The following is a 27,197-nucleotide window of genomic DNA, read 5'->3' as shown; positions in this document are numbered from 1 at the left end:
AAAAAAAGCCTTTCAGAAGTTTGAGAACCCTTACGGAAAACTCTCCAAGGTCAAAGCAGGAAAAACAGTTCAAAGAGCAAACTTGAAAGATAAACAACTGTGGAGAAACTCTGATGGCAGAGCAGAATCAGCTGAAATAATAGGCTTTATTCTGCAGCTTGTGGATGACGGGAAAGGCCAAGACGTTCATCAAGAGAAAACAGGCTGCTACGGAGCAATGTTTCTCCAACAAGTAGTGCTGGAAAACACGTTTTCTGTGATACTTCAAAGTCTTCTTGAAACAGTGATGTTGTTTTCTTGCTCCCTTCATAAAAGTTAGTCTGCTTGACTAAGCAGCAGTCAGTCTGTGTGTGTGTGTGTATGTGCGTGTGCACGTGTGCGTGTGTGTGTGTGTGTGCATGGTTGTTTGTCTCTGTGTTGCCCTGCGACAGACTGGCGGCCTGTCCAGGGTGACCCCGCCTCTCACCCAGAACGTTAGCTGGAGATGTGCACCAGCACCCCTCCCGACCTCACTGAGGGACAAAGGTGCACAGAAAATGGATGGATGGATATTTCACTATGTTTAGAAATAAGCGCTTCTGAAAGATGCATTACTTGTCCATTCTCCTAAATTATTTCAGCTTTTTACTCTGCGGCAATGTAATTAGGACTTGTTAATCCTTGACGTAAATAAAAATATCACAGATTAAACTGTATCTCCATCTCTTGTCTATGCGCAAGCCAGTATTAGCATTGCAGCACCGCAAGCCAAAACAAGAAGCTAGAAGAGTAGCAGTTTAAATTGAAACACAACGGTGTGACTTATCAACTCGTGTGTGTCAATTGGCATTATGAGCACACATTAGAAGCAACATACTGAAATGTGTTGTGACAGGTAATCCAAACATAAGAGTTTTATTCCTTATTTTTTATCATCTTGTAATCAGCTATGCTGAATTGCATCTGTATATGTCTGAAAGTCTCTGTGTGGAATAGTCAGTGACTGGAGACCTTCCCAGGGTGCTCCCCCCCCACCCCCTCCCGTCTTTTGTCTATTGATCCCTGATTAGCTACTGGACGTAAGCACTGCCCTGCCAGACTTGGAAGGTGCAGAAAGAGGAAGTTTTGATTATATTTGCTGGTGATCTTAAAATAGACAGGCCTGTAAAATGCTGCTGAATAAAATAACTGATGAGTAAACTGAAGTACAGGCAGTGCAGGATTCCCAAATAGATGTGGTTTTGACTGCAGTTTCCAATCTCAGAGATCAGTAACATTATAGTAAATCATTGGTGAGGACATTTTGTAAACTGCAGTATGCAAAAATGATGACGAAATGCTTAGCCTAAATCAGAATTTTACATATTTCAAGCTTAAATACTTTTGATGGTTTAAAATTTAGAAAAAGGAAACTGGATTCGCTCTACCAAAGCACTCCGACCTCTAATGACCGAAGCCACTGTCCTACTCTTTTTAGAAATCTGACCTACTGCCTCAATGTGCGTGAACTCCCGATGTAATCAACATCTGGTAACACAGTCGCATTTTATGGCCGTTACCCCTGAGTGCCACACGGCCAGGCACCATGAAGAAGGCTTTGTGGGGCGTTCTCCAGAGACGCAGCGGGCCTGGGAGAGGAAATGGGAACTGGAGCCCAGAGAGTTTGATAAGGACCTCAAGGCTGCACGCTCCAAATCCTTTAGAAAGGAGGCGTTGATCTGAGTCCTGGACCGTGTAAACATCTTGCTGATTCCAAAGCAAAGTTTAACCACAACCAGCACTTCAAGACTGGGTTCCCATCAAACACTGTAGATTTCACACACACCTTGTGTGTGAAGTCCGCGCATGAATTTAGATCTCACGGTATTTTCGCAGTTGATAACGTCTTAATGTCTTCTTAATATCTGAAGATAGCCCAATTATCCAGAGTGTAAAGTTTCCTGTAAGTCAGTTTGACATGATCCTTTAAAGTTTACTACTCACTGGATTTCTCCTGAAAGATATATCTCATTATACACATTCTAAATACATTTTGGTGAGAACCATGCACATAGATTACATCCTCAAAACCACAAATAATTAGAATAGATTTCAGGTTTCCGATGAGCGACGCATACAACGTGCTAAAGTGTGCCGACGTGAGCAGCCGCATTCTGGCGGCAGGTGGTTAAATGCTTTCTAAGTGTTTGTGCAGCTCCTCGCACTTTTAACTTTAAGCTCCCAGATCTACAGTCAAGCGACGGACTGAGCGTAAACAGCCAAAGGTGAAACAGGGTGTTCACGCTCGACTCTGTTGTGGCAACAAACGAAGTCGTACAGGCAGATTTAGACGTTAGTCACATAAACACAGCTTCAGAGGCTCCTATAAAGGATTCCCACCAACCTCTGTGGGTGAGAAGACTGGCAACTCAACTCTGTGGTCTTTGTGTATTAAATGCTCCATGAACCAAACAACTTCGTTCTACGATTTACTGTAATGCCTAATTAACATAGTAAATCTTATTAATTTAAACACTGCAGATGTGAAAGGAAACAGGGAAACAGATAAAGCTGTAAACAGATTTCACATCTAAGTACGGTAAACCTTAATGGAAAACCTTTTTTTCAAGGGAATTTTCTGCCATCATTATTTTAACTCTGTTATTTCCATTGCTGGAACCGGCACCAAAACAGATACCAATAGTTATTTATCCCCAAAATATCTATATACATTTTGAGACTTCCCTGAAGCTTCGGGGTGGAGCTCTGTGTGCACTTCCACAGGTTTAATATTCCCAACATTTTGCTGCGGCATTTTACAATTTAAACAGCTAAAGTTTTGGTTTTCACACCCAACATTCACACTCACTTTCTTATGCCAAAGATTGCAATTTTATTGTGGTTTCATAGTAATTTATTTGGAAGGTCACACCAAAATGATTTGAAATGTTATTTACATAGTGCCACCTATGAATGCTGAGGGGTGTTAGAGGTAATTCTGTCATGTTTTATGGTGTTTTAGTTCAAGTTTGCAAATAAAAACAATGGGAATTGACCCCCCCAAAAAACGCAGGTTCCTCTTTTGGAACCTGCGTTTTTTTCACCTTTTGTCAAAAGGTGTCTGTTAACGCCTTTTGTCTGTTAATGCGAATGGTTTCCTTGCAGTCTACTGTGATTTTAATTATGTTTCAGAAAGTAACCTCTGTGACAAAGTCATAGCTTCATGTCATTCGTTTAAAATTCTTAACAAAGCTAATACAACTGGTTTTGTGCTGACACCTAAATCTCCTTTATTTTACTGTTTTTTTTTCTTCCTGTGTCGTCTGCAGTCCAAAGCAATGCGGGAGCGATGGCTTCTCCAGGGAATGGGCGCAGAGGAAGAGGCGGCACGGCGGAAACAGCTGGAACACGACGAAGAACAAGGGAAGAAGCTCGAAGACATGATCCAAAGGTAACGCGCTGTTGCTGTTGGATTTGGGGTTTTTTTTCCCCTCATGCTCGTCTTGGCTTGTTCAAATGTTACACTTCATCACAGAATACACTGTTGCAGGTTTGCAGCGAGAACGTTGTCACACTTTAAGACAATCTGTCTCTGAACGAATGTTTGTACCGGTAAATTAAAGCTGCCACATCTGCTGAACATGCTGTTGCTCTGTAACAAAAGCTTTTGACCGATTTATTATACATACATGCAGATTACATAATCTATTTGGATTCCCTTTGTGCCTTTGTAGTTTGTTAGTTTTATTTTTATTTATTTTTTACATTTTATTCATGTGCTAACCAAAATAGGTCATCTATCAAAGACAAAACATCAACTGCAGCCTCCGTCTTACCTGATGCTCATCATTGACGCGAGCGAGAACATGTGTAATGTCGATCGAAAATTATAAGGAGAGCAACTGAAAAGCAGGGTGTGACTCTGAAAGGGAGGCATGACAGATACCGAGAGGACTGAGAAATAAAATGGAGAAAAAGGGAATGAGTGATGTGATCCTGCATGAATTTCCCTTGTTTGTGACTTTGGGAGGAACTTCCTGATTCCCACTTGGCATTGCTGCAAGACAGTCACTTATTCCCTACGGCATGAGATCATGCTATGAATTAAGTGCCAGCCAGCATCACACTAGGTTTGAGATTTAGATTGTGCTGAAACAGAGGCAGACTAATTTAAAAGAAAAGAGTCTGCAGTTATATTCTCTGAAATCAGATGGGTTTTTTTTGTGGAGCTTGCAGCTTTTATAAACAGAAAATAAAGTTTTAGTAAAAAATAGAGGATTTTTTTTCACCAAATCTTATCGTTAAACTTATTTAAAAAAAAATATTATATACCTTTTTTCTGTATTTTTTCACAGTTCCATTCAGGCTAGTTTCCTTAAAAATAAATATCAAATTAAAATCCTCTTTGAATTCAGGTGCATATGTTGCCTTGACGTGATTTTGATAAGAAACTTTTTTTTTTCAAATCTTTGTGAAATTCACTGAATAATCTTTAAAAGAAAATCCCATGTTTCTGAGTGAAGCAAATAAAATCAGTAAACCCAAACTTGTGTAAATACCTAACAGTTTTAACATGACAAGAGATCTAACCAGCTATAGCCTCAATGTCATCAGGAGTAAATTAACTCCTGATGGAATCACAGCGGCTTTTTACAGTAGAAGAAAAATGAATGGTGAGATTAGAGCAGACCCAGATGTTCTGTACCAGTCTGCCACCACCGGCTCACACTCCAACTCCAACTCCTCATCTGTCACTTCAGTGCATGAAAGAGACTCTGTTGACTGCCCTGGATTATCACTTGCTCTGCAATAACATCAACATAAGACGCTGTCAGGAACACGGAGCCAATAGTCGATCTGGTGTAAACAGCACAGCAGTGAATGGTCAAAGAGCGAGCATTGTGGCGCTCCAGTACAGTTGTTCATATGACTCACTTCATTCAGCTGCTGTTGGACAGAACCGCTTTCTGACACCCTTTTAAACATATTGCTCTTGGTGGTTGTAATTACTTTACAAAAGCCAGTTAAGCTTTTAATCGCACAGCTTGTTATATTTTTAGTTTTAGTTTTTGCAGCAGGCCTGAAACACACTGGAAGAGGACAGAAATAACAGTGACACTCTGCAATAAAACAACTGTGATTTCAGCCTGAACAAGCTTCAAAAAAGGGTCTGGAGTCAGTTTCAAACCCCAGTATGAGGCGCCAGAGTAAATCCTGACTGCATTGCTTTCACCAGACAGCAGTGAGTTTTGACCGAATCTAGATACAGCATTCAGTCCAGATCTTATAATGTCAGTTTTCCAGACATCTTGGGTTTTTTGTGAACCAGGATGTCAGATTTGCAATACTTTTTGTTAGAAAGACGAGTTCAGATTAGGGATGCAAATGATCAAGCGACTTGCAATTACTCGTTGGTTTTTAAAAACAACTGGAATTTGCTTTTAGCTAACGAGATCCAACCAATTAAGTAAAAACGTCCGCTTAGTTGTAGTTTGGCCGCCATCCAGAAGAGGGCGCCGCTGATCGTCATTAAGAGGAGCCAGTTGACTTGGGAACTTGACTTGGGAAATTATTCATCCAGTAAAGATCACAGAAAACTTGTGTGGAAGTCTAAAGATTTTTTTATTTGCTACTTGAATGTGTGACCCCTTTACAATAATGACAATCTGTTAAGAAGTTGAAATAATAGCCCAATTTCTTGTGTCTAGATAAAAAATAAGTGGAATTACTTAGCAAAGAGAGCAGAAGGTGTTCTGTTAATTTGAAAGCTTTCCCTCATTCATTTCTTTAGGATTTGGATTCGGAGACGACATTAAATATATATATTTTTTTTAAAGTATCAAAGGACAAAGCAAGGAAACTCAGAACAGGACAAAAAAAGCGATTAGATGAAGTGCAAAGAAGAACTGAAGGATTTTTTATTCTTGAGTATCTGTAATTTACTGCTTTCACCTCAGGTGGGAAAAGAATGCTGAGAAACTCGACACTTTGTCATTGGTCTGGTGACTTTGTGTGAAGGTGGGACATATTTCTGTGTAGATGGTTGAACAGGAGAGGACAGAGGCAGGCGAGCACGTGTTAGCATGTGAGTGTGTGTATGTGTATGCACATTTTAAACTGAGGGTGTGTCGTCTATATTTACTCGCTGTGGGACACCGTCCCAGAATATCCTGCAAGAGGGGGATCTGGAGTCTTTCCACTGCTGAGAGGGACAGAGGTGAACTGTTGGGGCTCACTAGTGAATTATCTCAACACGCTGGAGCACGAGAGAGAAAGAGAGAGAGAGAGAGAGAGAGAGAGAGAGAGAGAGATGGTGTGATCAAGTTTAAAGCCTGGATTTCTGTGATGAAAAGCACACACACTTCCATTCCCCTACATCAAAAAAAAGTTTCTGAAATGCAGTTTCAGTCGAGACGCCCTGTTCATCCTTGATGTTTATATTCTAATGCAACATGCACCGGGGGACACTTCAGTTAGAATGCAAGAGACAAAGACAGCGGAGTTGGGTTTTATGGAGGCCTTGCAGGTTTTTTTTCTAGTTTTGGAAGTGGAGCAGCTGTGTGTGTCTTCAGAGAACAACTGAGCTACTGAGCTAGAAGTGAACAAACCTTCCCTTCAGAATATTCGCTGGAATGTAAAAACTTAATGAAAAACATGCTGTTAAAAACAAAAAAATATATATATATATATCCCTCCAAAATAACTGGAGAACAACGACGGCTTTATGCGCCGTCAGCCTTAAACTACAAATCGCATTAAGAAATATTATCCTTTTTCATACAATGCCTTGCAAAGGTATTTGAATTTCTTGAACTTTTCAACCTTTTGTATGTAGCCACAAAGTTATGTCTCTGTTTGAGATTCTTTGTTTTTCTTTTGACAGGCTGACACAAAGTAGTGCACAAATGTAGGGCAAAAGGAAAACATCGGGTGGTTTTTACTTGTTTTATGAATAAAAACCTGAAATGTGCACGTATGTGTACTCTGTCCCCTTTATTCTAGCTATACAGTTGAAGGAGGTGGATACTTTGGCAAAGCACTGTACTGTACTGTACTTAACTACTGAAACTGACAGGGAGGAGACGAGCACAGACAGAGAGATAACAGAAGACATTTCAATGTGTGGAGAAGACGACTCCAACTCTGCAGAGACGCACAAAGGGTCTGAATAAAAGCGTGTAGCTGCAGCCGTTGTGGTTTTGCAGACTTGTCTGTCATTACACGGCTGGGATAAGTAAACACAGAGAGGGATATTTAGCAGAGGAAGGTCTTTTCACAGGGTGGCACTCACCCATGCCTGCCCACACCGTGCCGCTTTTGGATTACTGCTCGTTTTATGTCGCAGCAGAAGGCTTTGTGCAGATGTCGCCATCATTGTGAGGGATCGGTGTGGTTTCCGTTCCGTGCACGCGTCCGCCTCAGATGGTCCGGTCATATTTTACCGCTCTATTTAAAGCAAGAGCAATGCGGCAGGAGGAGGCCTTTGTGTGCTTATTTACACCGACGGTGCACGTATCAAAATTAACTGTGGGTCTGCGGTATGTAATTAATACACCCTGGCCCACTTTTCACACGCTTTCATCCGTGTTTAATATAGTTGCGTAACCAAACGTTATTGTTTATGTGTGTAATCAAAGTCCGCCTGACGTTCCCCAGCGATCCCCATGGCCTCCTCTCATTGCAGATCAATGCTGTTGCGTCTTATCTTGTTGTAGCTATCAATAAATTACCAGACCAGAAAACCTTTTAGTTCTGAACTAAACACAGGAGATCTTTGTGCAGCCAAGCTTCACACATTGCAGCAAGCCCAGTGAGATGCCCTATTACATAATCCTTGCAGAATTTTCTTTTTCGCTTCAGAAAGGTAGCTGTGGTTTTTCCAGGTGTGGGAAAGTGTGATGCATCTTGGATGCCTGCGCAGAGGTCCAGCTCTGAGCAGACGGAATGTACCCACTCATTTCGCTGCTGTTGCCAGCATTTCACTATGCAATAATGTTTATCCTCAACATGTACCAACGAGCTACCGTAGTCACTTTAGGGTGTTTTTTTTGTTGTTGCTGTTTTTTAATCAAGCCTAAGGAGGCGACCTTCTTGCAAACAGGAGACGAAGACCTTGCAGACCTTGCAGACCTTTAAAAACCTAGAGGTCTGCAAAGTTTATAGAACTGATGAATGAATGTATGTGAGTGTGCTTTTAGAAAATGTTCCCCCAATCCAGGCAGTCCACTTTTATTCCACACTGCCGCTTGGTAAATATTTGCTTTTGTTGGTTTACTTTCCTAACCTGAATTCGTGCCTCTATGGAAGATGAGATAATTTTTTACTAAAGCTACAACGCCCTCTATGTGCAATTGCACTTTTGGTAAATAAATCAATCAATCAAAAATTTAAAAAGCCTTAAAATGAATTGCTCTTTTATCACAAAAGCATAATCCTATTATGAAAAATTTCCTATAGATATTTTTATTTTTGCTACCTCGTTGATGATCTTTTGTCTTCATCCAGCCTTGATTTTTTTCTGCATCTCTACTTTTTTTTTAGTTTTTGATTTATTGCCCTGTTTGAAGATTTGGGTAAATTTACATGAGCAGAATTTTCTCATAGATTTCTAGACCATATATTTGAGGACCTTTAGGATTTTTTGTTTACACAAACAAAGAAAAAGTGTCAAATATGTGTCAAACCTTTTTTTTTTTTAAATCTCTAATTGGTGCAGAATAAAACAGTCCTGGTGAGACTGGTCTTAATGTTAAGGTTTTTATTTTTAAGCTTGTCTATAGAGGGCGATCACAGTGACAAGAAAACATTAAAATAATTTGTTTTGTTTCCACAAATAAAAGTTTCTCAATATGGTTTTTAGTTTTGGCTTTATGATACTTCTGATACCACCTGAAAGCAACTCATACCAAACACTCTGTGAGAGAATATTTTGAAGCCAAAGATCAATTTCTGAATGCTGCATAGTTTCAACTTAAAAGTCTCCCACCACAACAGAAGGGACCCTTTTTAGAGCTGTATAAATTCCATTATAAACTTCCTGGTTTCAAATTCTTTTCATCATTAAACTAAACTCTTGTTGTTTATGGTATACTTGATTTTTTTTCCTGTTTATAAATAGAGAAATAATCAAATCTAGATTCATTTTCCCATGAAAGACGCAGAGGATGAAACGACGTTTGAGGAAATTGCTCTTGTTTGCAGCATTCCTATATTTTGTGCTGTGCAGGGATTTAACATCTACTAGCATAATATTTGTTTGAAATTGTCTTTTCAGCTGTGTTGCATTACATTTACATTTTTACATTTTTAATTAAAAACAGTCTGACACCGAGTTAGTTGTTGAAAGGAATAAATCAACTGTACTCATCTTCTTAAGGAAACATTTTGAGAAAGCACTTTCATTGACCCAATTTCAGAATGCATTGTGTATTATTTTTAAAGTCCTGTCCTTCCTCCTCTGGATCCTTTGAACGTTAAACAATGGGATAGATAAAGTCTCTGGACGGGGAGAGAAAGCTTCGTGTGTGAATGTAAGGCCATGATGCTAACTTAAAAAAAAAACAAGAACAGTCTCCCACAAACTAATGTAAGGCTGATTTATTCATTCAAAAAACAGTTTTTTCTTTCTGTTTAGGCTTACTGTCACGTTAAAATACCCAGTTTAAACCGTCAGATCTAAACTCGGATGAAAGGAATTGCAGCTGTTTAGAAATAAATTTTGCAGTCACTCATACGGGCAAACCAAATGTCTTCTGGAGAAAAGCTGGTGAGATAAAGACTGAGGTATGTGGCCACAGTGAGACGGTGAACTTTCAAACCCAAGAACTGTCAAACAAAATGCTGGTGGCATTGTACGGCGGTAGCAGTGAATTGCACAAATTGAAAAAAGGAATAAAGGACACACACCACAGAGAATATAATTAATAACTGTATCATGTATTGCTTGTTTATCTCGTTGTATCGCTGTCTCACCCTGTGGACACACACACATTCGTGTACGACATAGAAAGCGGCTGCTGGCCTCTCAGGCGTAAACATGGCAAATGGGTGGGCTGTAGTTCGGAAACAGGGCGGGTACGGCGGCAAGTGTGGTCTCTTTCTGGATTATTAGGAAGCTGCGTGGAAATGGGGTCTCCGTTTACTGTTCTAAACACTAGATGGCGCCAAATCAGCGCCTCATGAATTCCAACGAGTCTGACTGTAGTCAGAAAATAATTTAAAGATGTTACTGAAAGATGAGACTTAAATAACATAAACACATTTAATCTAATCTAATAGTCAGATGGATTATTGAGATAAATGTTCTTGGCTTTAGATTTTAACTGTTCCTTCCAGCTGACAGTTAAAATTCAATTCTAATTCATTGTTTATGTTATAAACACATTAGGTCCCACAGGCAGTGAGACAGTGCATCAGCAAAAGAGTTTTGCAGTCATATTAAATAAACAAAAATGTGTTTGATGAGGCAATTACTGTTTTTTTAAACAATTGGGAGAATTGGGAAGAAATTGTGCACATAGAGGGAGTGATGTGCATTAATTATTTGGCAGAAGAATAGCTAATTGTGAATGTGCATTTACAGAGATTTAAATTGGACCTCTGCATCCAATTTAAGGCAATTTATGTTGTGTGAAATCCACAAGCGCTGAGCATCTAAACCAGAGGTTCTTAACCTTTTTTGAGGTACTGAACCCACCAGTTTCATATGTGCACTCACTGAACCCTTCTGTAGTAATAAATAAAATATAACTTTTTTCCCCCCCAAATTCAAGACATAGGGGTGACCCAACTAGAGTCACCCCTATCACTAAGTCTTCTTAAAAGGTAGAGTCTCTGAGAACAGTTCTTGAAACTGTTTAAAGATATTTAAAATTTGCCACAGTTTCAACAGGTTGGCCATCGAGAGAAACTGGAACCACTTTAAGGTCTTGTTTAGATCATTTAATTAGCTCTACATTCTTAAGATAATGAAAAATTAATAATTAATAATAAAGACTTTGCGGTATTCTGATTTAGTAATACCGCTAAATCAGAATTTAGCGGTATTACTAAATTCTGTTACCACCCCCCACACCACTAGAGGCAGTAGCAAGCCCGAAAAAATACGACTAAGGAGCAGATTTAGAAGTACACTGAAAGCTACAGAATTTGGTAAAAACTGTGAGCTTTGCTGAAGTAATTAAAGGCACAAGTTCAAATCCATGCTGAGAGTGGAGCTCCTTCAATCAGGGCTCCTCCGCAGCACTGATTATAGCTAAGCAATGTAACATGATCCTCTGCAGCAAGTGATGGCAAAGCGGGGCGTCATCACGACTTTACACAAGTGTGTCTTTACTTCCATGGCAGAGGCTCTGCCGAACCCCTGAGACCGACTCACCGAACCCCTGGGGTTCGATCGAACCCAGGTTAAGAACCACTGATCAAAACACACAAGGGGGGATTTGGACACACACCGCATATTGTTCAGCCACTTTTAAATATTTTTGCCATAACAGAACAAAGGACTTCAATGTATTTTTGTAGAAAAGCATTTTTCAAAAGTTTTTAAAGAGAAATATCTGAAAAAGTGGGTGCCCACTTGTAGTCAGACCACCAAAGTTTCTAGAAATGTGTGAAATCTGTGGCTGAAATGTGACAAAAAAGAAAGATTGAAGAGACATGATTACTTTTGTAAGTTTTTCTATTCAGAACAAAATCCACATGTGGAAATAAATGATAAAGCATCCGACCCCTGCAGGTCAGAACACAGCTAATAACAATCTTCAGAGTTATGGTTGCTGTCTTGTACAGTGATGTTTGTTAAAGTCCTTTCAATAAGCAAGGACAATTCAAAGTGCCTTTTGTTTAGACAGACCCTTAAATTTCTCATTTTAGATGACCCTGACCCACCCTACAATAAACTAATTGTTCTTCTTCAAACAATACTTTAAAGAGGAAAAGAGAATTTTTTTTGGTTCAGAACAATTCTGTGTAAGTAGAGAGAAAAAAAAACTTATTTGCATCCAATGGAAATTTGACATTACATCTTGAAAGCGTCACTGCTGCCACAATGACGTATGCAGCTTTTTCATGTGCATGCCTGGTACACGAGGGAAGCATTTTGACCATGAGCACAAATGTAACAGCATAATTGGTTCCTGTGTAATTTCATAGGAACATCCACAAATCTAACAGAACATCGTCATCCAGTAATTTATCCCCAGATAAATTACTGAATTCCCACCGAAGTTCAGACTTGAACAAGGTCGGCTTATTCCAGTAGGACTAATCATTTTAGTGATGTGTTTTGGGTAAAATGTCCGTCTGATTAAATCAGTGCTGTCATAACTCCAAACACTCTCTTCTTCATCCTCATATATTCACTAAATTAAGAGCGAGCTCCACTTGAACACTGTAGAAGGACTGCCTCTTAATGTGGACTTGCCTTGAACCCTTTTACCTTTCGCATACACACATTCTCACACACTCTGACCTCACAAATACCGCATTTCCCCCGAGGGACATAATCTGAAGCAAGGGAACAAGCCGTGGTCCTCCTCCCAGAGAACTTCCTAGTATTGTTGTTACATCCATCTCTTAAAAATCTCAGAGCATGGAGTGGGCATGCTTTGGTATGAACACAGTCTTGTTTATGATGTGTAAAAATCGTCAAGGCTTAGGGGGTAAAAAAAAAAAAGGCCAGGAAACTGATTCTTCTTGAAGTCAAAACAGTAATATTGTAGCTCAGTCCTCAGCTACATTACAGTTTGAGAGATGTTTTCTGATGTACATGACACTGTTATCTAATTTTCACCTGTACAGACATCAACCTTTTCGTGGGATTTTTGTCTGCTTGCAGGTTGGAGTCTGAGATTGCTTCTCTTGAGAGTGAAGAGTCTCAAATTTCTGCCAAAGAGCAAGTTCTTCGCGAGCGTCTGAAAGAGACGGAGCGCTCCATAGAAGACCTGCAAAAGGTAAAAAATAAAATAATAATAAATCTGTAAAGCCTTAATAATGTAGTAGCTTGTGACATTTAATTGAAAGGTCTGAAAACACGGAAATGATCTGACTAGTGCTGTACTCTGGCATTAAAATAAATGTCAGCTGCCCACAAATTATAGTTTTTGGTTTATTTTCAATCAGTTTTTTTTCTGTTTTTTTGCTGACAATGTGATTTCTCGGACAAAGGATTCAACCTAAGCGCTTCTCTTTTTTTATATTTAATCTGTTGTGCTCCGTTGGCTAATTTAAAATACTAATGCTCATCAAAACAATGAAGCAACCTCATTAACCTGAGAGCACAAAGAATATGAATAGCACTAAGACAGCAGTCATATTAATAAACTGCTGGAGATCAATTAGACTAGATTCATATTTTGTTGGCCTGCTCTGCTGCAATAGCTTGAATAGATTTTGTCTCGTCTCTTTGCAGAGTCTGATGACCCAGGATAAAGGTAAGACAAATGAAAAATACACACAGAAAAATGCTCACATGATATGAGGCCAGGTCTCCTGTAATAGTCACATGATGCCTCTTTTGTTTTTACACTGAACTAAAATTGCATCCTGGCATTAAAAATAACCGTTGATGATCTTTACAAGTTGTTGGAGAGGTTTTCTGAGGCACAGTAAGGACTCAACCAGATCACCGGTACCTAAAAAAAAATAGATTTTCTTTTTTTTTTAGAAAATGTTTTATTTTATTTTATTGTTTTCTATAAGCACTCGCCAAGATAAATCCACGGTGCACTTCCCTGGTTTGAAATTTTAGCACAGGTCATCCCTCTTAGCAATCTGCAGCACTCTGGACAGGAAATCAAATAAACTGCAGCCTCCTATGCTGCTGGTTAAGCTGATGAAAATACTGATGGCGGTTCCGCCTTCACCTGTAGACTGAAACTGATGATGAAGGTGCAGAAACTCCCCAAGCTCCACGCCAGTGCCAATGTTATACTATAGATATCAGCATCATGTTAGGATGGCGCTGAAAGAGTCTAGTAGGGTCAAAATGGCCTTTGGAGATTTTCCAAATTTACCACACTTTGGCAACTTTCTATCTGAAAGTTAGAAAGAGGCTCTGGAGAGTCAGTCCTAATCTGGGGTGAATTAATCCTCAGGATTGGATACACTGAGTAGCATCAGGCTGTTTTTTCATGGCAGTTTGTGAACTTTATTAATATCCTTGTTTAAATGTAAATGTTCCGTAAGATATTTTGCAAAGGCAAAACGAGGTAAAGACACTGTAGCCGAAGACAAGTGGGTTTCTTGGATGAGCTCATGATGATTAAACCAGCTGCAGCATTTTTTTTTTATCATCTACTTTTGCTGACTTTGGTGGTTTATTATAAAGGCCTTGTTTGCTCGTGTATTTTGGACATTGTACTGCATTAATGAAACTGCACAATTTAAGGCTGCGGTAATGAGAAAACGGAACAAATTTACTCACACACACACCCCCCCACATGCACGCACGCATACAATGAAAGTGCAATAACTTGACCCTGAACCGTGTTTGTGTGTATCTGCGTGGTGGGTGGGTGAATAATAGTCTCGCTGAGGCAGGAGAGATGGAAGCCAGAGCTCGCTCCTGAATCCCCCAAACACACAGCCAGCCAGCCACACGTATCCACATAGACATAAATATATACATGCACCGAACCAAAACTAACTCACACACACACGCACACACACAATGAAGCTCAGCGAGACTATTGTAGCTCACACATACACATTAGGCCATGACTCTGCACCTTCTAGCCGCTGCCTTTATCTCCCCACTGTTCACCAACAAGCCTCGTAAGCCCCTGATGCATTGTTCCTGCAGACACACACGTATAGACACGCATGCGGACAGACAAATACACAATCATGGACTTGCACACACTTCTGCTGCATAAGCACTGTACCTCAGGGGTACCAGTGTTGGCACTAACACAGAAACCGAGAGGGAGAGTGGGACGGTGTTTATGTGGATGGGGTGGTCACGGTCGCGCAGGGGTGGGGTTAGTTTTCCTGTAGAGAGGCTGGGCTCTGTGCATGTGTGTATTATTTTCGCACGGGTGTGGCTTTACATCACTGAGGTGTGTGTGTGAGTGTCCCCAGCGTGCTCGTGTTTACGGATCTCTAATAGCCCAGAGTTAGAGTCGAGTGTGATTCTCTCTCATCTCACTGACCATGTGCCATTTCTCCTCCTGCGCTCCCTCTCACTAGATGCTGCCGGCAGAATGTCCGCCCCCGTCTCGGACTACTCGGATCCCGATCCCAACCTCCTAGACCTGGCCGCTTATCTCCGGAGCGGCCGACCCGCCTCTGGAGAGCACACCACGTCAAGACCCGGTAAGAGCAAGAGAGGAGAAAAAGAGGGAGGGAGGGAGGGAAGAGAGGATAGAAAGGTTTTGGGTCTGAGCCAAGAGGGATTATGACCGGTATGACCTCACTAGAAGAACAGACGAGTTATATATATGCACATCTGAGCCAATTTTCAACTCTGAAGTTCTCAGAAAGTTACCCAGGATAACTTATTCCACTAAATATCCACATAAATGAAAGCTATTGAATATCAAAGATGGAAGATAATGCTTTCAGTTACTTTTTCATTAGCAAACCTGTGTATTTACTAGTATTATCACCGGAAAAAGCAGATCTGAACTACTTTTAGTATGGAAATGCATACTGCACCCGAGAAATAATGTCACAGTTCATGAAAGTATGGGTTCTTTATCTTGCATGCTCAATTCATTACATACTATAAAGGGCTGCTGACTGTGCAGTGAGCCCTGAAAAACAAAAGCTCAACTTTAGCAGCAGTGCAGTTGCGGCAGTCACAGTGGGAGCGGAGTTTGTACAGCGACCTTCATGCTTATTGGCACTTCTATAACAATCTGCAAAGTTATTGCAGCAGCATGAGCCCACACTAAAAAAATTACATTTATTCAATAGAGCATGAGATATTAGAGCAGAACAATCGTTTTTTTGTTTTTTTTATAATGTTAGTGTCCTGCTATGTTTATACTTTTGTACAACCCTCTTTTTCCAATAAGTGGGACTCGTGATGGTGGGATAGAAAAAGTAATTTTATTTGCACCCCCCAAACAATCAGCCGTCACATACATGGCATCTTCTGGTTGGTATGAAGATTCCGGTGACCCCAAGATGCCGGTCTTTGACCCAATTCTCCATTACCGTTGTTTTATCCCCTTAAACTCTTGCTCTTTCTTGACTTGACAAAGTTTAGTCCAGTTGATTTTTTTTTTCATCACTTCGCTTCAAAAGCCTGTTCTTTTGTCTTTCCAATTTTGAAGAGTGGCTTTAGAAGTGGGCCTCCGTGTCATACCATTAATACACTGAAAAAAATAGAAAGTCAGAAGTCATTAATTAAAATTTTTAGGCACTGATTAATTTAAAAAGGAAAGTTGAATACAAAACTATAAGGGGTGACAAGTTTACCATTGTCTGTTTATCCTGACTTGGTATCAACATGTTGACAGTAAAATATTTTAGTTTCCTATACTGATTAGATTCCCTAATATTCTGGATAAATTGATAATTTACTAACAGCTTAACAGATATGATTTTAATTATCATGTTTTTTTAAGAAACTGTTTGTGGATCCTCCCACTTCATCCCCTCACCTTTTTGTCCCCCCTCCCTCCCCCTTTTCACTACCCTCAACCCACACCTTAACTCCTCCTTCAAACCCACTCTCCCCTCCCTCCTGCCCCACACTTCCTGTTCTAACAGCAATGTTCGCCATGGAGATCAACGTTCAGCACGACCCGAAGACCGGCGAGCAGCGCATCCTGTCGGCCAATCGCGTCAGCCCGTTGGAGGCGGCTTCGCGGGGGGTCAAGGTCTACGACGATGGCAGGAAAGTCGTCTACGAGGTCACTTCCTCTGGGGGCGTCTCCACCAGCACCGTGGAGAACGGCTGGAGCTCTGCACAGGTCGATGAGTTAGTGCAGCGAGCTGCCAGGCCTTCACATGCAGGAGGAGGAGGAGACAGCAGGAGGGGTCAGGTGACGGTGACCCCGGTTCCGCGTCAAGCTTACGTTTCTCCTGCTGATGTTGACGATCTGTCACCTCCCTCCTGTGCCCCACCATCCATTCCTTCCAGTCCACCAGCCCAGGTCACCCTCCAAAGGGAAACCCGGCTGGGCATGATGCCCCCTTCCTCTGCTCCCATTACAACCCAACCAGGTTTATCAGCCAATCAGAGCAACGAGCTCAGCCCCATGCCCCAAGCCAGCACGGAGCACCCCGTCACCATGGTGTTCCTCGGCTACCAGGACGTTGAGGACACAAGTGAGAGCAGGAGGCTGCTCGGCTTTGACGGTGCGGTCAAGGCCGAGGTTGTGCTCATTGACGAAGACGACGAGAAATCCCTGAGGGAGAAGACGGTCACCGACATCTCCATCATCGACGGCACCGCCGCCGACCTGGTGTCGGGCCGGCCGGCCACGTCCGAGGCCATCAGCACGGAACTGTCGTCTGACGGGCGCGAACCGGACAGCGCGTCCTCACCCCCTGCAAACCCAGAAGCAAACATAGCCCTGCCGCCCGGCCTCACCCCCACCACAGGTACGGACAAGAGGAAACGGTGCCAGTGCTGCATCCTCATGTGACTGAGTCTTCTCCCTCTTCCAACCTTTTATTATCACCTTCCTCTGCGCTGTGTTTGGATGATTACTAACAGAAGCTCTGGCTTCCTCCTCTGGACTCTGAATGACTGGCCAACATGCACAAACACACTCCATTTCTTGTCTCACTTTTGACTTTCTACTCAGCCACCTGATCATTTTTTCTCTCTCATTACCACTGTAACACTTCCATCTGCTGTCTTATCCGACAATGCAGTAATTTGTGACTTCAGATCATCAAATAAGATGGAGAAAATAAGCTGTTCATAAGAATATTCATACCCCTTGAGCTGTTACGCATGTTGTATGTGATTTTATTGGGATTTTATTTGCTAGACCAACAGAAAGTGGCATATAATGGTTAAATAAAAGAAAAATAACCAACGGTTTTCAAAAATATTCATAAATAGAAAACGTCTCAAGTGAACGAAGACGAGATTAACCCAGCCTTTACGGAAAAGTGGCAGGAAGGAAAAATTTCTTTGAAAGAAAGTCGTTAATATTTGTTGAATGCTTCTTAGCATTCAACAAATATAGCATAGCAAACGTGTGGAAGAAGGAACTTTATTAGGATGAGAGCAAACGTGTGTGTAGCAGAGACCTGACACTGAACATGACGTAGAACACCATCTCCATCGTGAAATACACTGGTGGCAGTGTCATGACGTGGGGATGCTTTTCTCCAAGAGGGACGTGGAAGCTAGTCAAAGTCGATGTCAAGTTTGATTATGCTTAAGAAAGAGAAATCCCAGAAAGAAAACTTGCTAGGGGCAACAATAGACTTGGGTTCACCTTCCAAAATATATTAATGTTAGTATTATTCGTGCCTAGTCAAAGGTTAGAGTTGTATCCAATTAAAAAACTGTGGCAAGTCTGAAAGTTCATGTTCAGAAAACTCTCCCTCCTGTCTAAACAGATTGGGCATTGATTTCAGTCTCTGGATGAGACAATAGAGACTTGCTCGTCAAAAGGCTTGCGGCTATAATAGCAGTGACGGAAGGTAGACACATGCGCATGCCGCACATTTAAGATTTCTTTTTATTACAGAAGGTGACAACCATATCTCATTTGCCTTCCGCTCTACAATTATGCACCAATTTCTTTGGTCTATGAGGTAAAATCCCAATAAAATAGTGAAGTTTGTGATTTTGAGGTGACAAAAACTGGAATAGCTTAAGGGATGAGAATATCTGCCAAAGAAAACTATGATTACAGAAAAGTCAGTCCGGGCAAAGGTGAAGAAAAACAATAGGCTGCATCAGCTTTCTATAAACAGGGCTTTACAGACAATCAGTCGCACATCAACCAACCGAATCATCTCCCCTGGTGTTACAGCCTATTAAGCGTTCAAACAAAGCACCACTTGTTTCTCATTAACTCTTTTTGTTAGGCCACATCCTCCTCTGTTAACCCTCAGCCTCCTGTTCGACACACGCCAACAAAAACAATCACACAGAGAAATGTACGAACTGAACCAGCCCACACTTTTCCTTGTACAGAGTCTCTCTCCAGAGGCAGGAGAGGTGGGTATTTGTTGCCTTGGTTTCTTTACGTGCCTGTTCATTCTACCAACAAAGATAGTTCTAACAAAATAGAGAGATAAATAGATGTTTCTATTAGGCTTTTATTTCTTTGCTTCTCTTATGCAACCACACTTTGCTTTGTCTTGAAACTCAAAAATCCAACGATGCGCGTTTCCGCGAAAAACCTTTTGTTTTCTTTCTCTTCTCCCTCTGCTGCTTCCACCACTAACTCCATCAGCTCCACTGCTGAGGTCATTTCCTCTCATTCTTGTTCTTCCTAACTCACAAGCCAATAGGAAGGTCCGGATCACCATTTGGCAGCCAGTAAGATCAAAACAGCCAACTTTTCCAGTGTGTAAAACAATTTGCAACTACGGACACAGAAGTTACGTTGGTGTTACAGTTGTACATGCGCTCTTATGAGCTTTTATTGGAGAGAAAAAAAAGTTACATGCTTTTAATGAGTATTTTTTTGTAGCATCACTTAACTGATGTGGAAAACTAAACAAATACTATACTTTTTACAAAAACAAAAAGACTAAAAGCACTGCCAGCTCTTTCTACAGTCAGCACAGCCTTTGGCTAGAAGGATGCTAAAAATTCTCAAGGATTTGTGAAGGAATTTGTAACTCCAGTTTGCCATAAAAAATAAAAAATCAGGAAACTCACCTAACTTGCTTAATGCATGTACTCTGATCTTGACATGATTCACTCACCAGTCGGGCGTGTTCCAGTTTTAAATCAGACGATTAGTGGTATTAGATTAATGTGCAGCTGACCACTGTCAAGAATAAGCAATGTGTTGAAACATCCATCTAAACTAGATGAGATGAAATAAAATAAAAAAAATAATTAAGTTCAGGACAGAGATGATTTCAGAAATATTTCAGATTTCAGAAATATTTTTTGGGAAAACAAAAACACAATATTTTGTGTGTTTTCACATATAAAATAATAATTTCAAAACCCAAAAGCAGTGTTTTTAAAAAAATCTTTAATAAGGTGTAAAGTAAATATCCAGATTTAATCTGTCTATATATTATATATATAAATATATTTAAAATAGTGCGAGAATTTCAAGACTTTACCAGATATATGCCTCTGCACTCTGATTTTTAAACACAACATTAATACTTCTCTACAGTCATTTATCGACTCGTTTACTGACCCTGATCTTCTACTAAAGAACCTAACTTCCCCACCTGCTCTGGCTGCTAACTCTGGTGGAAACAACAACAACTCCAGCCTTAAGTGGTCTCATGAATATGTTTTTTGTAGGTGATTCTGTCCACAAATCATACACTGAGCTCCCACTATGGAATTGCATTTTACTCTTCAAAACGAAAAATATGCTTTAATGTGACCGGCTACAGCAAATGTCAGTAAATCCAGCAAGCTATTGGAAGAGGTACTGAGCAGGTATGCTAGAATCTGGCATCCTATGTTTAAAAAGAATGTAAATATCCTCTATATTTTATTTACTGATGCATTTATTTACCACATGTTTGTAGGTACAGAGAATAGTTCAAATTATGGTATTAGAAATATTCTGCAATGCCTTTTTAGTCACTGAGCGCACAATTAAGATCTTTATATTTCCACTCAACCCACTGCTTTGCCGTGTGTGATCTCACCATTAACCACACATAACTCTTCCCCCGTTTGTTTGAAACTGTTGTTTCAAATCTCTTGCGATATGAGATATTTTATTTACACCAAGCAAACCGAATGGCTCTGAAGGCTGAGGACAATGAGAATAACAATCCTTCTTTGCTCACCTGGGTTGGATAAAACATGCCTCGTCCTGCTTTGGTTTTATCTCTGAGAAAAGTATCCAGAAGTGTGCATGCTGGAAAGAGTTTTTTTATTTTTTTTTTATTTTCTTGTTTTCTCAGTATTGAGCAAGGTAGTGGACAAAAAAAACCAACAAAAACCTTCATTAGAAAGCATTATTACAGTTTGGGAATGTAGGAAGACCAATGCAGCTTCCCCGATTGGGTTTCTGTTTGTTGGGATGTAAAGTGAGGACAAACACATTGGAAACTCAGTTTACCAGCCCCACTGCCAAGCCTGCAGTACTCCTGTGAATCTGTAGGAGTCTCCCTTTTCAGTCTCTCTACTCTCACGGTTGTTTGGACTGTTGAAACAAAAATTAAGGAGCCATTTTCTATTGTTCACACCTCTCTCCGTACTTCCCTATCACTCTGTCACGTCCTCTATTCCACTCTCTCCCTCTCTGCTCTGACATCTGTAACCTCTCTCTCTATCTTCTGTCAATAAAGCTGAGTTTCTCCAGTGAACCCCCTGCTGTCTCCTGCTTGTTGTTCTTTCCATCTGTCTCTAACATTCACTTTTTTTCTTTGGCTGCTGACAAGAGATCACAAGCTGTCCTTACTCCACCCAGCTATCATAATATCCACTGCCACTAACAAAGCACGCATATTTTGTTAGGGTTCAGATTTTACATAACATAATTTTGTGGCATTATGCTCAGAACATTTGGACAGCATGTTTTTTTTGTCACATTGATAGAGGGAACAAAACATCTGAATTAATTACACAAAAACATTCAATCCTTTTGATATGATCTTGTTTTAAGTCTAACCCAAGTTCACTCACAGTCAAAATCAAACAGACAGGCATAAATATCTACCCCCACTTATATAGTATTTAGTAGAGGTGTGTGATATGTAAACAGGGCATATTTTGTTATTGATAAGATACCAGGTAAATACTGGGCCAGTATCACCAATAGTGATATGGACAATTTTTATCATTTAAGTTTGACATATAATCATTCTTTCCTTTTAATTATTTCTGTTAAAACCTAGAATAGAATTTGTGTGAAGTTGGTAAGTGCCTACCAAACACAACAACAATGGACAGAAAGAAAATCGAAACAATATTCTTTTAGGTGAGGCTGAGAAACTGAAGTGCAAAAATAAAATACATTTCAAGAGGAAATATGAAACCAAAGTATAGTATCGATCCAGTGCTAATACCGATTTGGTAACACTATTGGTGATATTTTTGGATCGATCCACCCACCTCTTAAAAGTTAAAAGTGCCAACTTTGCATGAATTTGTAAATTATGATAATTTAATGCAAAGTTGGCATTTTTAATGGGCTTTCAATGCAACTTTTAAAGCAACTTTGCATTAAAAGTGTCATTATTTACCAAATGACATTTCATGACAACAGTCATAGACATTCATAAAGACTTCTTTATGTTCATGACAGGTGTTACGTCAGTCTTATGCAAACCCCTTCAAATAAAGTGTTACCCATACTTTTAAATGGATAAAATAGGCTAACATTAAGTCTCTATAATGACTTCCCTATAGCCCTCACCTTCTCCAGCTTAAACTAATGCTTTGAATTCTGCCAAGAAAAGTGATCAAATATCCAGTCAGAATTATTCCAGATGATTGTTAATGAAATCTTTGAAAGCCCCAAATTAATGTGACATTTAAACCTTTAGAGACTGCATGTAGTCTCTAAAGGCATACATCACATAGTATGTAAATGAAGTAGAAATACCCTGACTGCACTATAATCTCTCAATGCTGGCAGGTTTAACTTTAGCAGGGTGGAAGTTTTATATTGTTACAAGTATAAGTGACAGGACACAGGATGCAGAATAAAAATAGATGTTCTCTTTTGGCATCACTCTCGGTACTGGTGAAAGATTCCTTTAATACCTCTGCACATATCCTGTGGGAACACATAATATACAGGCTACACAAAATTAGTTTACGTCCATCCAGGAGAAACTATTTAACTAGTACGGCAAGTGGTGAAAGAAGTTAGATTCTCAGAATGAAAAGATGAATATTACTAAGAATGATCCATTAGAAATAAAATCTGCATAAAATCACACAAGTGTTCATCTTTTCCACATCTCTATGTGCATGATGAAAAAAATTATTTTTGTTGCATTTTCCTATTTCGTGTTGCAGTCGTTATCTTAACATAGATGTGGACAAATCTTTCAAGATTTTTTTCTTATACTCTAATGGATTATTCATTAACTTTTTTTATATAAACCTATGCAAATTCAATAAATAGATTTGTATTGTTAAAGAACAAAGTAAAATGTATTTTAGGTAGTCGGCACTAAGAGTGTACTCTAAAAAGTGTTTTTTGGGCTGAAGTTCATCTTATGGACTTATTTACATTAATTTAACTTAATTCTTTTGCTTTTGCTATGCCAACTTACTTTTTTGTGTTCATTTAACTCGAAACTTACACTAAATAGTTGAATCAACTTAATTGAATTGCTTCTATAGGTAACAAGCAATTCAATTAAGTTTATCCAACTTAATTTATTAAGTTTATCCAACTTAATTTAAGTTTAACCAATTCAATATATTCTAATCATCCAACTCAATTTGTTAGTTTTATTTAACAAATAAATTTATATGTTTAAGATAACAAATTCAAGTCACTCTTACTCAAATCATTTATTTTCTTCTAATAAACATTTAAAATCTCTTTGTCTTAATTCTACAGAAAGTCAACTCAAACTTTTAAGTATAGTTCCAAACTAAATATTTTAGAAAACTCTTTTTACAGTGTCCTATAAATATACTCTGATTTAAAAGTTACAAATCTTTTCCTTAAAGGACATTTTTGCTTTGACTTTACTTGAAATAATGAAGTTCAATATTTGTATCCCACTCAAGCTGACCAGGGACAGATTCCCCAGTAAGTGACTGCGGCTCAGTCGTCTTGTAATCGGAAGGTTCTAGTTTCAATTCCTTCTGCCGATATGGATTTTGTTGTGTGAATGTGACTCTAATGTGAAGTCACTGCCTTAAATCTGTTATTTAAATCTTAATAAATTTGTTTAAAAAATTAACAAATTGAGTTGGATGATTAGAATATATTGAATTGGTTAAACTTAATAAAATAAGTTGGATAAACTTAATTAAATTGCTTGTTACCCATAGAAGCAATTCATTTAAGTTGGTTCAACTTTATGGAAATCAATATGCATCAGGAAAACAAACATAGACATAAATTTGTCTAAAATTAACTAAATAAGAAACGCAGTGTGAAACTGCTTTTCTAAAAAAGAAAACAGAAAGTCAAAAGTTCAGTGACACTTGTAGGTATGCCACTAGTAAAAAAAAAAAAAGGGGTAAATTATTAAATATTTTTGCACACAAAGTATTTTAAAAAAAGATGTTGAGCTTATTTTACTGCACCATAATGTGGATTCGTTTGAAGGTTTTTCTACACATTTTCAATAATTATGGATAAATATGAGGAGCATTGTAAATAATATCTCAAACAGGCAGTTCTGCAGTTCATCGACAAACATTAGACAAATTTGTTTCACCAAAAGAACTTGAGCTGTCATAATTTCTTTAGTATGTCTCTCAGATATATTATGAAACCAATAGACGTTTCCACCAACACCAACGGCAACAGGACAGAGTTTGTAGTACAATTAGATAACTGATTAATCATGCTGTAACTATTAGTATTTTAAAGCCAATTTTAGACAACACACACACAGATTTCTTTCCGTCTTTGTCAGTACACAGGATGGAAATGTGTTTTGTGAAAATCAATGTTAACTTCAGTCTGGTGTCTTAAGCAGAAACAACGCCTGCAGATAATTATTGGCCAGAATGCTAACATGTGTGTCAGGAGTTACACTGACATAGTCAACCAAAGAGCTAATTTGCCATAGACCGCCATAATTGAAGGTTGTGTTGTATTTAAACAGATATTTTTAAATGACATCAGATGCAAATGCAAAAGATTACATTATTAGACTATCAAAATCTTTTGCCGAAAACTGTTGTCGTGCATCATAAGAGTTTTACTTTAAAAAATTTGATGCATGGATGACTGCTTTCTCTCCTCTACCAGCTTTTTACACCCGGAGACTGAAAGTCTTACCCATTTCTGCACAGAAAAATCTCTGTCAGGTTGGATGGAGAAGAATCTGTGAGTAGGAGTCATCAGGTTTTGCCACAGATTTCCAAGGAAATTTTCACATAGGCCACCCAGATATAAATGCTTTGATCTAAGCCTTTCATTGCAGATATTTCTGGTTGTTTAGGGTTGTTGTCCTGGTGGAAGGTGATTTGGTATTCTGGTCTCTATTCACTACTTCAGGGTTTACATGCTGACACACCTGACATATTCTGTGTAGTGAGGACGTTTATGCCTTAGTGGTTCAGGTTAAATCAGAAGGAACTGCTTGTAACACAATCAAAAATTCTCAAACGTGGTCATATATAACAAGTAAAACTATGACGACACAAACAATAACTCAAATTTCACTCTGCAGGCTACAGCCAAGAGGCCAGCATTATGACTGCAAATGGCTTTGAAGCTCCTTTTCCAAGGATAGACCACCAAACTGCCATGGTGAGTAATGAATGTTTACCAATTCAGATTCAACTCTTTTATGGTTTATGTGAGCCCTGAAACATTTTTCTTTTTTTTTTTTACATTATATGTTTAAAATTTTGTCACAAATTTTGGTTTCACACCAACTCTAAAGACAGAAAAATACAACTGTCTGTCACAATCTGGGGCTCAAAGCAAAAATATTTTCCAAAATATTTAGCAAGGACATGAAAGATAAGACAACCACAGTGCTGTGACAATGACAAGACTGCAAGTTCTTTGCAGCTAGAAAAATGTGTGACACGACGAGTTCTCTGCTTCTCCTGCTGATAGCTGACTGAATACAGAACATGTTGGAGAAAGAAAAGTAGATATTTTTACCTTTTCATACATTTCAGTGTATAGCGAAAGTTGCACATGTAAGATGAAATCTATTTGTAGCATGAATGAACTCTGTGCGCTTCTTTTGTGTTGGAAAAACTGTGTTGATCAAGACACTTCACACTTGGAAGACAAAAGAGGGAAAATAAATCTAGTCGGCTGCCTGTATTTTAAAGATTGAACGTCAAAAATTAATAAATAAACTGCATTCAATGTTCTTTGAAAAGCAGAGTGTTCCATCTTTGGACACAAAGGATGTACTAGTGGAAAGGTCATGGTGAAGCTGCAGCCTTTGGAACAAAAATATGCAGCCATCCCAGCAGCATCTTTTATCAGGTAAAGCTTTGTCTGTTTTAGAAAGACAAAGACAAACTACATGCTCCACATTGCACTGCAGTTTCACTTTGTAGTAAAAGAGACCAGAAGCAAAACAAGCTGGCCTGCAGACCAGACTGTTCTCCTCAACAAAAGCGCTGGGGCAGTCGGACATATTGCAATCATAATATTAAAAAAAAACAAAAACTCAATTTGTACCACTTGCATATTCTATATTAAAATTTTGTTGGGATAAGACAGACCATCTCAGGGTAACACAGAATCGTGAAGTGCAGATGCTCTCCAGTTATTTAGACTGTTAATAAATTAGTCTAAATCAGTGGTTCTTAACCGAACCCCATATGAGCATTCACCAAACCCTTCGTATTCTGATTTAGTAATGTAATTATATTAGCTGTGTAACCACCCTCACACCACTAGAGGCAGTAACAACCCCGTAAAGATGCGACTAAGGAGCAGATTTAGACTATAGAATTTGGTAAAAACTGTGAGCTTTGCTGAAGTAATTAAAGACAAAAGTTCAAATCCATGCTGAGAGTGGAGCTCCTTCAATCAGTGCTCCTCCGCAGCTCTGATTGGCTAAGCAATGTAACGTGATCCTCTGCAGCAAGTGATGGCAAAGCGGCGCGTCATCACGACTTTACACAAGTGTGTCTTTACCTCCGCGGCAGAGGCTCCGCCGAACCCCTGACACCGACTCATCGAACCCCTGGGGTTCGATCGAACCCAGGTTAAGAACCACTGGTCTAAATGAACCATGAAATGTTTTTTTTTTCCAAGAAAAAAGAGCAAACATTTCATTCTCATAAATTGGTAAACTGGTAGAGACATTCATCAGGAGACTGGAGGTTGCAGTTGGTAGACACAAATGCACGCCACACTTTCCAGATTTTCATTCGTAAATAAAATTATACCATGTATCATTTCTTTCTATTATACAATTATTAGCTAATTTGTATTGTAAAATAAAGTAACAAAACATAACGAAGTTGACCAAAGCTTAAGGAAGAACTT

General features: G+C 39.3%; 1 protein-coding gene across 3 annotated transcripts in view; it reads left to right on the top strand.

Annotated features, from left to right (window-relative positions):
* palm2akap2 (PALM2 and AKAP2 fusion) overlaps nt 1–27,197 on the top strand; it is an 80,938-nt gene that overhangs the window by 24,619 nt on the left and 29,122 nt on the right. For all 3 annotated transcript variants that reach the window (XR_014090046.1, XM_081613191.1, XM_081613192.1), the window contains exons 4-9: nt 3,288–3,409; nt 12,797–12,911; nt 13,370–13,391; nt 15,148–15,273; nt 16,678–17,514; nt 25,405–25,484. Coding sequence is in view for 2 of the 3 variants with exons in the window: in XM_081613191.1 (XP_081469317.1) it covers nt 3,288–3,409; nt 12,797–12,911; nt 13,370–13,391; nt 15,148–15,273; nt 16,678–17,514; nt 25,405–25,484 (1,302 nt within the window). In the remaining variant the exon portion in view is untranslated. The remainder of the gene's footprint in view (nt 1–3,287; nt 3,410–12,796; nt 12,912–13,369; nt 13,392–15,147; nt 15,274–16,677; nt 17,515–25,404; nt 25,485–27,197) is intronic.

This window comes from Poecilia reticulata, chromosome 12, assembly GCF_904066995.2.
Source record: "Poecilia reticulata chromosome 12, P_reticulata-male-v2, whole genome shotgun sequence".
Lineage (NCBI taxonomy): Eukaryota > Metazoa > Chordata > Actinopteri > Cyprinodontiformes > Poeciliidae > Poecilia > Poecilia reticulata.
The sequence above is the reverse complement of the archived record's forward strand: the minus strand, read 5'-3'. Positions and strand labels throughout refer to the sequence as shown.